The sequence below is a fragment of the Rousettus aegyptiacus genome, unplaced genomic scaffold, assembly GCF_014176215.1.
Source record: "Rousettus aegyptiacus isolate mRouAeg1 unplaced genomic scaffold, mRouAeg1.p scaffold_m13_p_2, whole genome shotgun sequence".
Classification (NCBI taxonomy): Eukaryota; Metazoa; Chordata; class Mammalia; order Chiroptera; family Pteropodidae; genus Rousettus; species Rousettus aegyptiacus.
Window position 1 is genome coordinate 161,687,071 of NW_023416295.1, and position 16,841 is coordinate 161,703,911.

The 16,841-nt window shown below is 36.7% G+C and overlaps 1 protein-coding gene across 1 annotated transcript in view; it reads right to left on the reverse strand.

Moving 5' to 3' along the window:
- The window catches only part of SLC5A8 (solute carrier family 5 member 8), a 46,409-nt gene extending 29,568 nt beyond the window's left edge, over window positions 1–16,841 (reverse strand). The window contains exons 1-4 of the mRNA XM_016127085.2: window positions 16,441–16,841; window positions 11,583–11,648; window positions 9,567–9,618; window positions 611–678 (exon numbers count right to left, since the gene is read on the reverse strand). Coding sequence (XP_015982571.1) covers window positions 611–678; window positions 9,567–9,618; window positions 11,583–11,648; window positions 16,441–16,791 — 537 coding nt within the window. The 5' untranslated portion in view covers window positions 16,792–16,841. The remainder of the gene's footprint in view (window positions 1–610; window positions 679–9,566; window positions 9,619–11,582; window positions 11,649–16,440) is intronic.

Consider the following 16,841-nt stretch of genomic DNA (forward strand, 5'->3'; position numbering starts at 1 on the left):
GATACTCAACTAGTATGGACACAGAAGGTCATACCAGTTGTTAAAATACTGAAATTGTTTTAACTAGTCTCTGCCACAAACTTCCCAAGTATTCCCCTCCAGTCCCTTTGACCTTGGCTAAATCGGCCTCTCCTTGATGACCCAACTTCTAAAAGGTCCAGCAATTAAAGGTTTAAGACCTAGACTAACAGGGATCCCATAAGACTTGCACAACTGCTCAGAACCAGCATCCATAATAATATCAGTGCCCATGCCATACTGGTTCTTAAATACTTTGACTGCCTAAAGGCAATAGAAGGTTATCTTAGATTTCTAAGCTGAGAAAATTAGAAACATGGGTATATTAACTTGGAAACAGTAAAGGTAGATTAGAAAACTTAGAGACCATTGTATGGTTCAGATGAAAGAAAAAATATTCAGTTATGATCAATGTTCTACAAAAAGAATCAAATTTTATTCCAGATTGAATTTTTCTTACCAAAAAAGTTACACTGAGGGAGGTAGGAGAATAAGTATGAACAACCCAGACTACAGCACACAACTAATTGGAATTTTCAGTTCAGCAAAGCAAATGTGAAGAGCAAAAGGATAAATAATGTTTTTGACATACCAGTGTGCAGTAGAATGTGCAGACCACCCCTGTAGCTACCACAGCGCCCCACAGATGAAGTCCTGTGACTGCAGAACAAAAGAAAATGCACGTATAACTGAAACATGCACAATAAAAATACTTCATAAAAAATCATCAGGTGGAAGCTATATCATTTATTGGACACCTACTTCTATACCCACTCACCTAGAACTAGGTCCAAATCTCACCAAATGTACCAAAGCAAATGAAGTTTTAAATCTTACTTCATGAGTTAAATAGACCTGGAGTCTACCCTCAAATGTCATGCACGATTCAACATCGGCTAAATTAAATACGTGAAAAAGTTTGCATTGAAATTAAACTAAGAAACTGCTTAATACTATGAGATGGTTATCCAGACTGAGTGGAATCCTAGGGTATTTGTCATCACAGTTCAAAAAAAAAAAAAAAAAAAAACAGTTCTTCAAAGACAAGTTGTGTATGTTACTAAAATGAGACCAAGACAGAGAAAAGTCTATATGATTTGCTACCATTTATCTGAGAAGTGGAGAGGCATATTATATTTTTTTAAATAGAAGGGTAACAACTCTATACTCACAAATTTGATAATGGACCGATTCCTTGAAAGACATAATCTGCCATAACTTATACAAGAAGAAATAGATAGATGATCCGAATAGGCTTATATCTATTAAAGATATTGAATCAATATCCAAAGCAGAAAGCTCCAAGCCCAAATGGGTTCAGCAGTGAATTGTAACAATCATTTAAGGAAGAAATTATACCAGTTCTACAATTTCTTTCAGAGAATAGAAAAAGAGGAAATACTTCCTAATTCATTCTATGAGGCCAGCATTACCCTAATACCAAAACTAGATAAAGACATTACAAGAAAATTGCAGACCACTATACCTCATAAACATAGGTACAAAAATTCTCAATAAAATATTAGCAAATTGAATCAAAAAAATATAAAAAGAATTACACACCATGACCAAGTGGGATTTATCCCAGGTATGCAAAGCTGGTTCAGCATTTTAAAATCAATTAATGGAATCCATCACATCAACAGACTAAAAAAGAAAAATCACGTTATCATATCAACAGATTCAGGAAAAGATTTAGACAAAATTGAACACCCATTGATGATAAAAACTCTCGGTAAACTAGGAGTAGAGAGGAAATACCTCGACTTGATAAAAACTGTCTATAAAAAACCTATTGTTAATATCATACTTAATGGTGAGAAAATGGAAGCTTTCCCACTAAGATCAAATACGAGGCAAAGATGTCCTCTCACCACTCCTTTTCAACATCATACTGGAAGTGTCTGCTTATACAATAAGGCAAGAAAAGGAAATAGAAAGTATACAGAAATAAAACTCTGTTCATAGATGGCATGATCATCTATGTAGAAAATCTGAAAGAATCAACAAAACATCTCCTGGAACTGATTAGCAAATATAGTAAAGTTGCAGGATACAAGTCAAAGGTCGATTGCTTTCCTTAATTAGGAGGAATTATAGAATGACAATGTCCCATTTTAAAAGTCTTAATGAAATAATAGACCTAGAATGATCATTAATGGCCACTAATAAAAAAAATGTATAAAGACTAACATTCTGTGACTTTTGAAGGAAATACATGATACCACCTACAAAATATTCTTTCTAAAAAGTTAAACTGGAGTCTGAGAAAGTTTCTAGATCTAACTATTAGTTTACAAAAAAATATAAAGGACTAGGGAACATTAAATAACTTCATGGTGATGTAATCAGTAAAACCAACAATCTGGAAAACCTGACAGAACAAATGACTCAATTTCTTCAACAAATAAATTGTAATTTTAAACAAAGGAGGGAGATTGTAAATTAAAATAGATTTTAAAAGTGCTTCAAAAGAGTCAGGCTAGAAACTCAAGATGATATAGATTAAGATAGAGGATGTATACATGCCTCTTCTAGCAACCACACCAAAATTTTCACGAAACTACAGAACAACTAGTACATAGAGTCACCAGAGGTCTAGCTAAACAGAAGCACTACAACTAGGTCACCTCAAATAACAGGTCACCTAAAAATGGTAGGTGGGGCAGAGATGAGAAACGATATGGTCCCCAAACCCCGTGTGGTGATCGATAATCGGGAGGGCCACCTTAGAGGTGCAGAGCTGCCTCCCCGACCTGAGGAGCGACGGGTCCCAGGTGCACACTGGGTTCCCCAGCCCAGAGTTCCACTGCTGGAACGAGAAGTCCCAACAACCTCTGGCTGTGAAAACCAGTGGAGGTTGTGGCTGAGTGAGATGGAGGGCAGCAGGAAGCGGAGACTGGTCTTACTTGCTGACTCACTCACTCTGAACTCCAGCACTCGGACAGCTGCCCGAGGGGCACCAGGGTCATGATGAGCTACCTGGCTTAAGGTGAGGGCTGAAGGGGCAGCTTGAGACCAGAGAGTGGTACAAGGTACAAGCAGAAGCCATTATACCTTTGTTGAGCCCTGTCCCATCCCAGTCTACAGATGCAGGCGCCGTCAACATGGATAAAACACGTCGCTCTCTCCACCCAGGGGATTCCCTAAGACGCTGCCTCTCCCAAGTGATGGGCCTATTCAAGCCACTTCCAGTAATTTGCTCCATATAAACAAGCTGTCTTGGCTCCTGCTGCGAAGGTTCATAAAATCTCTCAAAGGCTCACAAATCCAAAGAAGCAGCGTCTGGCCTTGGGTGCTCTGTACCTCTTGCTGAGTAGCCCCAAGGCCCACACCAGTGGCAGCCGGCCTTGGTTTCAGACTTGGGCCCTCAAGGCACCTATAGGCCCAGCATGGGTGGCACCATATGTGGATTGCTTGGTGACTCTCATTAGATGGCCCCAGAGGTATAGAGGCTGCAGTTGAACTTGGCCTACAGCTGGACCTCTTCCAGGTCTGTGCCAAGGGGCCCCATAGCATGCCTACCATATAAAGTTACTCTATTAAGACCAGGAGACTTGGGAGCCCTACCTAATACATAGAAACAGACACAAGAAGGCAGCCAAAATGGGGAGACAAAGAAGCACTTCCCACATGAGAGAACAGAACAAAGCTCCAGAAAAAGAATTCACCAAAATGAAGACAAGAGATCTATCAGATGTGGTATTAAAAACACTGGTTACAAGGATGTTCAAAGAACTTAGGGGAAGAGTAGATGAACTCAGTGAAAACTTTAACAAAGAGATTTTTAAAAAGCATAAAAATAAAGATAGAAAACATAATAGAGAGCCAGTCAGAAATGAAGAATACAATATCTGAGTTGAAGAGTACATTAGAGAGAATCGACAGAGTGGTTGAAATGAAGGATTGAATCAGCAACATAAAGGATAGGATAGCGGAGGATATCCAATCGGAACACCAACAAGAAAAAATCCCCAAAATTGAAGATAGTTTAAGAAGTCTCTGGGACAAGGTCAGGCATAACAGCATTCACATCATAGGGGTACCAAAAGGAGAAGATAGAGTGCAAGGAATTGAAAACCTATTTGAAGAAATAATGATGGAAAACTTACCTGACTTGAGGAGGTAAATAGACATACAATATCAGGAAGTTCAGGGTGTCCCAAACAAGGTGAACCCAAAGAGGCCCACATCAAGACACATCATAATTTAAATGCCAAAGGTTAAATTCAAAGAGAGAATCTTAAAAGCAGCAAGAGAATGCAATTAGTTACATACAAGGGAACCCCATAAGACTGTCAGTTGATTTCTCAACAGAAACTTCACAGACCAGAAGGGCTTGGCACAAAATATTCAAAGTGATGAAAACCCAGGACATACAACCAAGATTACTTTACTCATCAAGGCTATCATTTAGAATCGAAGGACAGATAAAAAGCTTCCCAGAAAAGAAAAAGCTAAAGGAGTTCATCACCACCAAATTAGTATTACAGGAAATGTTGGAAGGACTTCTTTAAGTAGAAGAAAAATATGTGTATCAAAAGTCTAAATAAGGAATAGCAATAACTACATATCTATCAACAAGTACTTCAAATGAAAAAGAATTAAATGTTCCAATGAAAAGATAGGGTGGCTGAATGAATAAGAAAACAAGACCCTTACATAGGCTGCCTAAAATAGACTCTCTTCAGATTAAAAGACACACATAGATTAAAAGCAAGGGGATGGAAAAAGATATATCATGATGGACCTAGAAGGTAGTATGCTAAGTGGACTAAGTCAGATAGAGTAAGGAAAATGCCTTATGATTGCATGTATATGTGGAATCCAAAGAACAAAACAAACAAACAAACAAACGGAAAAAACTTATAGATACAGAGAACATTTTGAGGGTTACCAGATGGAAGGGTGTGGGAGGATCGCTGAAAAGAGGGGAAAGTATTAAGAAGTACAAATTGGTAATTACACAATAGTCATGGTGATAGAAAATATATTATAAGGAATATAGCCAATAATATCATAATAACTACGTACAGCGTCACAGGGGTACTTGATTCATTGGGGTGATCATTTTGTGAGTTATATAGATGTCTAATCACTATGTCACACACCTGAAACTAATACAGTATTGTATGCCAACTATAACTAAAAAATAAAAAAATATATTGAAAAAGAGCTTCAAAATACATCTAGTAAAAAGTGACGGAACAGGAAAAAAGGAAAAAATTAAGTTATTTTTGGAGATTTTAACATCCCTCTTCAGTAAATGATGCAAGTAAAAAAAAAATATAGTAAAAACATTGAAGATTTGAAAAACACTATAAACCTTTCATATTTATAAAATATTACACCCAACAACTACACAATACACATTCTTTATAGGAGTACATGGAATGTTTGGCAAGATAGACTATATCCTGGGCCATAAAAAAAATCTCAATAAATTTCAAAGGACTAAAATCGTAATAATTCTTTGTCCAAAGCAGTATTAATTTTAAAATTACTAATAAGAAGATATGTTAGAAAATAATCAAATATTTGAAAATTATGTAACACACTTCTAAATAACATGTGGGTAAAAGAAATCAAAAGAAAAATTAGAAAATATTTTGAACCGAATAATAACAAAAACACATAGCAAAATCTGTGAGATGCAGATAAAGCAGTACTTAAATAAATAGCTATACCTTTAAATGTTTACACTAGAAAATAAAAAAAAATTAAAATTAATAATCCAAGTTTCTATCTTAAGAAGCTAGAAAATTTAAACCCAAAGTAAGTAGAAGATATTTGTAATATCATAAATATAACAGCACAAATTAATGCAATAGAAAGCAAAACAAGTAAATCAAAGCCAAAAATTGGTTCTCAGAAAAATTAAAACAATAAGAGACTAGCAAGATACATCAAGGAAAAAAGAGAAAAGATATCAACTTTAAGAATAATTAGAAGGGACTACAGATACTATAAACAATAAGAGGATAACAAGAGAATATTATAAACAAATTTATGCCAATAAATTTGATAAGTTAGATAAAAAGACTTAATTCTCTGAAAAATAGTTCACTAAAACTGACTCAATAAGAATTAGAAAATATAAATAACTATATTTATTTTAAAAATTGAATCCATAAACCAAAATCTTGCTGCAAAAACTAACGTCAGGCCCAGATGCCTTCCTTGTGAATTTTATCAAGCATTTAAAAAAGAAATATACAATTTTATATAAACTCAGAAAATAGAAGAGGCAACACTTTCCAATTCATTTATGAATCAGCATAACTAAAACAAAAATCCTGACAAAGACACTAAAGGAAAAGTAAATTTCTGATTAATATTCCTCATAGACTATACAAATCCTTAACAAAATATTACAAATCAAATCTAGTAATATATAAAAAACCTACCTGAATTAATAAGTAAATTTAGCAAGTTCTCAGAATAGAGGATCGACATATAAAAAGTGACTATTCTTATACACTTGCAATGATGAATAATTAGAAAATGGTATTATACGACAATAACATTACAATAGCATCAAAAACATCAATTGTTGAGAAATAAATCTAAGAAATATGGATAAGACTTTGATATTAAAAGCCATAAAACATTACCAAGAGAAATTTTAAAAGGCCTGGGTAAACGAATAAATATACCAAATAAAGGATTGAAAGAATATTTGCTTTTGTAAAGTGTTCAAATTTTGCCCACTTTTTACTAGGTGAATTGTCTTTTCCTATCCACTTGATAAGTCCATGAGCTAGTAAGCTCAACGTTAATAGTCATTGGGAAAATGCAAATTAAAACCAAAAAAAATAGATCATATAACTAGAATAGCTGAAATCAAAAGACAAATACAAAATGTTGGCAAGGGTGTGCAGTAACCGAAACTCTCATCCATTGTGGGATGGGGATGTAAAATGGACCACTTAGAAAAGCTATTTGCCAGTTTTTCTTAAATTTCATACATGCATCTACTCTGTGCTAGATCTGAACAGATATATATTTAATTCTATACTGCTTCCAGGTATTCGCTCAATAAAAATGAAAACGTGTCATGAAACAAAGCAAAATGAAACAAAAGCTGTATAAGAATGTGCTTAGCAGCCTTAATTCACGATGGCCTAAAACTGGACACAAGTAATATCCATAGACAAGAGAATGGATAAACAGATTTTGGTAGGTGCATATGACAAATACAACCAATAAAAAGGAATAAAGTACTGGTATAAGTAGTACCATGAATCAATGTCCCAAAAACATTTTGTTCAGCAAAAGAAACCAGATGCAAAAAAGGTACTATATGAATCCATTTATTTAAAAAAATTTTGAGAGCAGGAATTTATGGTGATAAAAATCAGAAACTGGCTGCTCAGAATAGTAGCAATGTATTAGAAAGAAGCACAAGAAAATTTTCTGGGATTGGATGATGGAAATATTCTGTATCTTGAGTGGTGGACACATAGTGTATAAAATAGTCAAAATTTATCCAATTGTATACTTAAGTTCCGTGCATTTTATTGTATATAAGCTATCTCTCAATAAAAATGGTTTTCAATTTTAAAAAGTGAGAGAGAGAAACTTCAAGAGACAAATCAACTAATTACAATTGCATAAATTTATTTGGATCCTGATTCTAACAAACTCTGGGAAAGAAATCGGGGAAACCTAACACAGACTTTATACTGATGATATTAAGGAATTAATGTTTTAGTTACAATGATGGTATAACTGTATCTAAAAAAAAAAAACACACATCCTGGTACGTAGTTCCAGTTATAAAATATAAGTCATAGGTGTGTAATGCACAGCATGGAGCCCATAGTTGATAATACTGTGTTGCATATTTGAAAGTTGCTAAGGGAGTAGATCTTAAAAGCTCTCATCACAAGCGAAAAAATTGTACAACTATGTATGGTGACAGATATTAACTTATTGTGGTGATCGTTTTTTCAAAATCTACAACTATCAAATCATTATGTTTTACAACTGAAACTAATGTAATCTTATGTTAATTATTCCACAATGGGAAAAAAAAGCACATTCTTATTTTTAAAAGACATTAAATTTAGATAAAATGATAAAATATCTCAGATTCACAGCAAAATTATCTAGTAAGGGAAACATGGAGTGAATTAAATCAGGAGTTGATAATTATTAGCAGAAAGGGTACATTAGGGTTCAACACATTATTCTATTTTAGTACACGTTTGAAGTTTCCCATATGAAAAAATATATATATATTATACCTAGAAAATGTTAGGTTCCTATTCAGTTAAACAAGTTTCTACTGAGAACCCTTTGCAAACCAAGTAATATGTCTATGCTTGTACCTACTGCCTTTGTCACCATGAAATCCACAATTGATATGTGAGTGGTCAAAGGGCAGTCCCTTGGCTTCTAACTTATCCCACTAAAGTGATAAGAATAGAATCCTCCACTTCTTCACTGATTGAAGGTATTCTCTTTTTCCAAGAACTGCACTTTAAAACTCTAAAGCCAACATCTTTAATTACACTTAAAGCCAAGAGGTAACTTATGAAGTTTATGGCTCAGTTTTTTACATATGAAATGATCCACTCATGATGTTGGTAATATTGATATGGAATATGCCTAATATTTAGAGTTCCAGAACACATTATATAATGAAGTTCTTTTAATGATACTGTAATGCTTTATAAACTTAGATGATAACTACTCTCTATTCCTCATGAAATTTAAAAAATTAGAGTGGAGTTAGCAGGGTTTTTTTTCATTTCATATTAATTCCAGGAACTGCACCACATTCTTCCCATCAGAGTCCACTTGTCCATTTTACAAGGAAGTTTCAGAGGTAAACTCACTTCTGACTGATAAGAATTCAAAGGATAGAGGGTTTCCCCAAAACCTTTTGAGGATATGACTAACACACACCTATACCTCAGTAAACTATCCCAGTTTTACTGCTATTATCTGTCCAGATCTAGAGAGTATAGTAATTTGCTGATTAGCACAACCTTGATACATTTGTTTATGACACCTGTCCTTATAAATCCTTATAATATCTGTCCTTTTGTCACTAGGAGCATTGTCTGATATTCCAAATCACACAAACTTATTTGTTTTGCTTTCTCGACTACATCAGGAGTGGGGAGAAGCACAGCTTCTCTCCCTGCCAGCTTTTACAGTGTAACTGAGCCAAACAATACAGAAGCCTCTTCAAGAAGGGGTTTGGTTTTAGTCATAAAGGAAGGAAATGCAGTCATTTATGATTTAGACTATAGGGGGCGCTCATTCTGAAGGAATGGAGAATGGCTGTTTGGTACATCCCAGGGAATTATTTGCCTAGTGAGGACTGTCCCTCCACTAATATTACAGACTTTTTGGAGCTATAGATCCGGGAATCCGAAGAAACCACTAGTGTAGACCTTGAACCCACCTTTCCTGCCTCAAACTGATACAGATTATTGGAAGCATCCCTCCATCGCTCCACTTCACCAAAAAAAAAGAATAAGGTCTATAAAAATGAAGCCCAAAATGTGACATAATTGGTAAACTCTAAAATGTACCTTGATTCAGAGCCAGGGCAGGAGCATAAATAACAATTCCAGTATACAGAACCTAGGGAGGAAAAAGAAAACTAAATAAACGGTATAAATTATAAAATAAAATATCGATATTTTTCTATAAGTTTAATTATGAATTAAAACAGCAGTTTCAATATACTTAATAAAATTCGTAACTTGAAAATTTTTATTTTAGTAAAGTTGATTCTCCTTTTCCATTTGTGGTGTGGCCATAGGTTAAAAAATCTTTTATAGCCAATTTTGTATAAAAATATGGACTTTTCATGTGGTGTTTAGTGTAGTCATTGATCTATCAACTCAGGTAAAATAAATCTTCCTAGATCTAAAACAACTAAAAATAAAGAATACAAATTTAAAAATAGATAGTCCCTCATACTTCAAACTGCTATTAATCACTGAATAATTAATTAGGAAAATAGTAAAAATTTTAGAAACTGGTTTGTAAAGTTTGCACATTAAACGAAAGTGTAAATCTGCACTAAAAACTCCTGAAAGCCAACCAAAACTGTATTCCACCTTTTTTATATTGTTTATTGTTTTCATTCACACATTTCACAAATATTTATTAATCTAAGGTATAATAGTGAATAAGATAAATAAGGTCTTTTTTCTCAGAATCATATTTTCATTACACTGAATCTTTCAAATATACCACATAGAAGCTAATTCTATGATTACTCTATAAAAATATATAAAAAAACATATTATGCATTATTTGAATGTTTGATTACGTGACACGGGTAGATCGATAGAAGTCCTTCAAATGGGACATACTAAAGCTTCCCCTCCTTTTGCAAGAATGAACTAGCTTTCCAGTCATTATTCTCTCCTAGCGGAAGATAAGAAAACATGACCACAGGCCACATGTTCTTAACACCAGTCCTCACTTTTCATTTCTATTGGCACTTCTAACAATGGTGCAAAGAGGCTCTGAATTGTTAGAGAATATAAGCTATAAGCCTCAGTGCTGTGACAGGATCTCTACTAGACCCCAAAGATTCCCTTCCTTTTACACTGCAAGTGTTAAAAAACCAATATAATTTAAGTCATGTAATTTACAAAGATTTAAAATGTAGTCGAGTTAAATAATTTACAAAGGTACTCTGTTACACCATAGCAATGCTTAGGTAGCTTTTGATTGAAGAAATGGTACTGTGAATAGAGATGAGAACAGAAATGCCTTCCTAGACTTTATTATCAAACCTATCCCTAAAGCACTTAGCTGCCAAGAGGAAGAGATATAAATGATGTGACAACAATCATGACAAGCCACCAGCAGCCTGGATGAATGAACAGTAGGGAGCATTCTCTGTCACTGACTGCTTGGTAAATCTTTGCTTTCCATTCGTGTCAATCAGTAAACCTATACTTGCATATTCTTGAATAACTGGATTCTGTACTTGACTTTAAAAACACCTCTAGGGTGCACGGTTCTGCCGTTTCACACTCAGTGACTGCTTCAATTGGGTCTTACGGTTCAATTTAAAAGAGAGTTGATTCATTGTTTAAAGTATGTTTTCAAACAAAGAAAATTATTTCCTAATGTCGTCATCTGTCAGCTTTTTCAAGCCTTTTATTCCATATATTGCGAAAATACTATGAAATGTACCGCTTGTTTTTCCTTTGTTACAATTCCTATTCTTAGCTACTCCAGGTCTTTATCATCTCAGTAATGCCCTACTGTCACTTTGGTGAGGAGGTGAAACGGGGAAAAGTATATTTTCCTAAAACAATGTAACTGTTGCTTGATCAACATAATATTTAATGTTCACTCAAATCATTCTGTTTTCCCTAGAAGTAATACACTTGCTAAAACACTCTAATAATCTTAAGGGCTAATGCTGTGTAGTAGCCAGTATTTTTTCTTTTTTGTTTCTTACTATTTGCAACATCTCTTTTCATCTTTCATGTGTTTACCGAAGGAGCTTGGCCTGGATGCCTTGGTTAAAAACATTTTAGATGACAAAAGATAAAATAAACTAATGGAGAGCTACTTACTGTTTGAACAATGTAGAAAATTGTTCCACAGAGACGAATACATTTGTTAAACCGAAGTTCTAAATACTGTTTACAAAAAAGGAAAAATGGTTAATATGTGAAATCTCTGGACACATTTTTTAATCATCAGCTTAAGAAGTAAAAAATTAGAAATTTAAAGCCATTTCATAACTAATATGTCTTCTCTATTTTCCTATTATTTTTATTTACATACAGAAAAATTGAGTCTTGTTTTAAACTACAGTTCAATGGGTTTTGGCACATGCAGAACAATTCCCTCACCCACAGAAAACTTCCTCATGTTGCTCCTTTGTAGTCAAACCCTCTCCCTGCCCCTGAACCTTTGTAATCATTGTTCTCCATCCCTAGTTTTGCCTTTTCCAGAATGCCATATAAATGAAATTATGATCTGCATTTTTAGAATGAGCAAAATGTTGTTTTCCCCTTGCTTTTGATATTGACTCCATACATTTCCCTTAATTCACTTAGGGAATCAATGCTCTCCCATTGCAGGCGATTGTGATGGAATTGTCAATCAAGGTGCCCTGCCTTTTCTGACCAAGATGGAGTCACATGACCCAAGCTCAGCCAATCAGCTGCTCTTCCTAATGGGTATTTGACTCACTGAGGCAAGATATAAAGACAGAACATGATTGGAGCAGCATATTGATTCTGACAAGGGGCCTCGCGAGTCTGCCCTGGGTTCTGTCCTTTTGAGCATGTTTGTTCATCTTTTCCCTGTTCCGTGTGCTATTCCCATATCCTTCCAATAAATTTTAACTTAAATCAGCCCAGGTCAGTTTATGTTCAGAACCAACAACCCTACCAATTCTTTCCTTGACATCTGCTATATCTTATATAGTCTGCTTATCTCCTATATTATACATCGTAATGTATTATAGAGTTAGAATTCTAGAATTTCAGAGCTGGAAGGAAGCTGTGGTCCAAGACATTCTTTAATTTAAATATTATTACTACATGTAGAGAGAATTTTAAGACTGGCAAGTCTTTTCATATAGCAGGGGAGAAAAAGAAGGAAAACTGATGTTAGGTAATAATCAGAGGACAAACACTGGATATTTTTGCTCCATAATCACAGCTAACATTTATAGAGTATTTGCTTTGAACACTGGCCTCTCAACAACTCCACAGGAAGGTACTATATATAAGCACACGAGGACACTGGGGCTCATAGAGAACACTAAGGTTGCAACCTAATAACCGTCAGAGCCACAATGCAAATCTAGGACCATTTGATGCCAAAATTGGTACATATAACCACTACATTGTTCAAAATAAACAAGTAAACAAACCAACCATGTGTCTAAGACACGTACAGAGTGAGTGGGTAGCACTGACACATAGTAGGACCCCCAAAAATAACTGATAGGTAAAAAAGGTATGGTGCAATGTAGCACATTAGGGGAAGTGTTCCAGCCCTTGTCGCGGCTTTACTCCTCACTCCACAAGCTTGGGGCAATCACTCGAAATCTCAGGTGCCTCCTCTTGAAAATGAGGATCACAGAAATAATTTTTTTCCCTCTTAACTTTGCAGGATTTTGGAGACTTTCAAAAGGAATAAATGGGTGTGAAATGTTGTAAATTGTTCATTTAGAAGACATGAACAAGCTGGTATCCAAATCCATAAGCCTTGAGAATTTGAATCTCAGTGAATTAGATGTGTCAAAATCATCTAAAGATAATTTGGAAGGCTTTTTAGAAAACTCAAGAAGTGTCTTGGGGCCTGGAAAAAGGGCAGTGTCCTCTCTTCAGAGCTGTTTTATAAAACTCTATTTAAAAATGAATGCACATGAATAGACAGAGAAGTCTTTGCTTTTTCTAGGTACCTGTATCCACATTGGTAGAGACTAAAGAAAGTCAAAGGGAAAATGTGATGAAGGTAAGAATGTAGCAAGTTGTACCAAATAATGTGAGTGTGTGTGTGTGTGTGTGTGTGTGTGTGTGTGATCACCTGGATCCAGGCAAATCTATAGATTTAAGCTCACATAAGACCATCTCAAGACATAATCAAAAAGTCTATCACTATCTCAGCTATCATTGTTACTGGGCTAATGAGAAACACCTGGAGACTTCCCAGAAGTCCAGGTCACTGAGCAAGCAGTAGGCTCTAGGATTTCTGGACAAAACTACAGAAGGTGATTATCATCAATCAGGATCTCTCATGGTCTTCAGAACTTGACTAACTTAGGGATGCTAAGACTTCTACTGAATATTAAAAAAAAAAAGGTGTGGACAACACAGTTCAAACACACAGATTTTGCTGGATCCAGAAAGATACTGAAGAAGTGACGAATGAAACGGCATTCTTGAATTTTACTTCTTGGCTGTGGGTCTGAAAGTTGCTAAATACCTCTCAGGACTACACTTTGAAGGCAGTGATAAATATCAAAAAATGCTCTGAAGAGCCAATTTCAACTACTGGACTGTATATATGGAGAGATTTCATACTTAAGCAAGAATGCTAGTATCGCTCAATGCTAGACTTCTTGTTCTGTATGGGTGACTCCACCTCTCAGCAGTAAACAAATATTCCTCGAGAAGACTCATGAGAGCCTTCAGAAGCAGCCAATATGCACCACTGCACAGCTTTTAGGCCAGGGTGCTTTACTGCTTTACGCTCTCTTACGTAGCTTAGCTTGCTTTGAGTCTGTCTGCAAAATGGGGCTCTCATAGTTCCTCCCTTATAAGGACTGTTTTGAGGATTGAGCTAGATAACATACATAAAACTATCAGCCCAGTGCTTTAGTATGTATTAAGCATTTAGTAAATGTTAGCTTTTTGCCAATATTTAGCTAGAACCCTGCTAACTTAGCCTCCACCATTGGAAATGGGTGGGAAATCTGTTTCTGGTTGAGTTAATGTTGCTGCCCTGGAGAGGCATAGGTCAGTGAGCAGCATTTCATCTGTGAGTACTAAAGTCCTCTTGCCATATTCTTCAAACCCTTTCTGAGTTTTGGAGTTGGTTAACTACAGATCAGAGCTCACAGGCTCAAGTGGTTATGGGTCCTGTGAGATAACATACATGCGTGGCTTTGGCCAGGTGCTCATATGTTAACGTGTTGGAATATTCCTCACACCTACTAAGATATATGTTCTCTCACAACTCCCTTGAAACAAGAATTCCCTTTGCCCCTGCCCATTTCTCCTTTTGCATTTTCGATAAAGACATAACGCAGATGAAGATTTCTCTAACAGAAGAAAGTAACCATGCAAACGCAATGATGAAGCTTCAGTATAGAAATAGAGAGTGATAGTAAAGGCTATAAAATGGCTTCCTGCGGCCACAGGGAATGTGGGCCCAGTGTCACCAATTTTTGAGGTTTTCAAAAGAAGCCTGAATCTGGAGTTTTATTTGACTTCTCACCATTATTAAATTCTAAATTAATTTTTTTTTCAACATGAGGGTCAAAAGAAAAAAAAAATGACTAAAGACTGAGTATGGCTTGGGGCAGCCAGTTTGTTATGTTTGAGCAAAACAGAGAAATTCCATCCTGCTCACTTCTGGGCTGATGATTAAACTCTCCCAAACTCAATGACCAGATTGAATGGAAGGCGATGGTGTCCCAGGGGTACCATGTGCTAGATAATGTTACTAGAGCCCATGTACTTTATCACCAACACTTATTGTGCCACTGGGACCCTGTTCAAAGCACGAGTTAAACCAGCCTCACTAGGAAACCACCTTTTAGTGGCTCTGGATTGGAGCAAACACCATAAAATTCAAAGACAGAAGCAGATGCTGAGAATGTGGCTCAGAGTCCTCTGGATAATGTTCTATTAGAGAGGAAACATCTGCAGGTTTGTGTATGTGGCTCATGGGTTAGTGCCTGATTGAAGAGGTCCACTGAGGACACTGAACTGGATCCTACTAGTCCCCTGAGCTTTTATCCTTGAACTCCCATTCAACAGTTCTTTGAACTAAACCAAACATTCACTACCTTTGCAAAGCCCTTTCCTGCAGACAACTCAAAAAAACCTATGCCAGTGGACCCGTGCAATAGAAAAGACAGTTTTCTTTAATCATCTTTCCACAGAGAGACAAGGTAGAGCTGTTTTAGAACCTTGCAGCCACGTTTTCCTAGTGATTCCAACATAACCCCCTTTACCACCACAACAAAACTTACAGCCAACATTTAATCAGCACTTACCCTGTGCCAGACACTATTCTAAATATTACACTTGCATCATCTCATTTAATCTTCCCAACAACAGGATGAGGTAGGTGGTATTATTATTTCCATTTTAAGATGAAGAAATAGGCACAAAGTGTTAACAACAACAATAACAACAAAAGTCACCTAAGGTTACCCAGCTAGTAAGCGGCAGAATCTGGTCTCAAACACAGGTGGGACAAGAGACGCCGCACCTTAACCACCGGAGCACCAGCCCCTCTTAGAAGTTGGGTGTGTGGAGGGGGACGTAGGGGACAGTACAAATGTTTCTCCATCCATCCTGGAAAAGCGAGTGGTGGCTGAGGACCTGGAACAAGGGGATTCATTTTAGGGAGGAGGAGCTGAAACTTGAACGACGTACCCTCCGCCGAGATAAAAAGTTTTAAAAATCTTTCCCCTTGACTGGGAATCAAAGTTGTCAAAGGAGAAAGGGCCCTAGAGGAGCACAAGTCCGTATCACTTTGGAAGTCTCTCTTCACTGAGATCCTGAGAGTAAGTCCCATATTTTTTCTACTTAAAGCACACCTCTTCCCCAAAGGGAAGGGCGGGGAAGACGATGGGCAGGGAGAGATTTCGCTTTGGACGTGAGTCTGCCCCCAGGAAAATCCCTCCAGGAGTTGGACAAATCCTCCCCCCTACTTTCCCCAACCCCCTCGCCCTTTTACCTCGTAAGTGCTCGTAATTCCCAGTCTGTAGAACACCGGCAGGAAGACCTCCGCACTGATGACCACCACAAGCAAGAAGGTGATGCCAAAGATGCTGTATATGACTCCAAAACGGTAGACCTCGGTGGGGGTGCCCAGGACGGTGATGGCTGACATAAAGCTGGCGGTGAGGGACAGCGCCACAGGCACAGCGTTCATGCTTCGACCGCCCATCAGAAAGTCCTTGGAGGTGTGCTGGCTGTTCCCCGCGAAGGCATAGTAGATGCCGATGACCGCCGAGATGACCAGCATGGCGGCAAACACCACGTAGTCCCAAACCCCGAAGGTGCCGATACCCCGCGACGCGTCCATGGCCGCACGGTCGCCTGGGCTCTGTGCTTAAACTGGCGACTCCGAGGCGC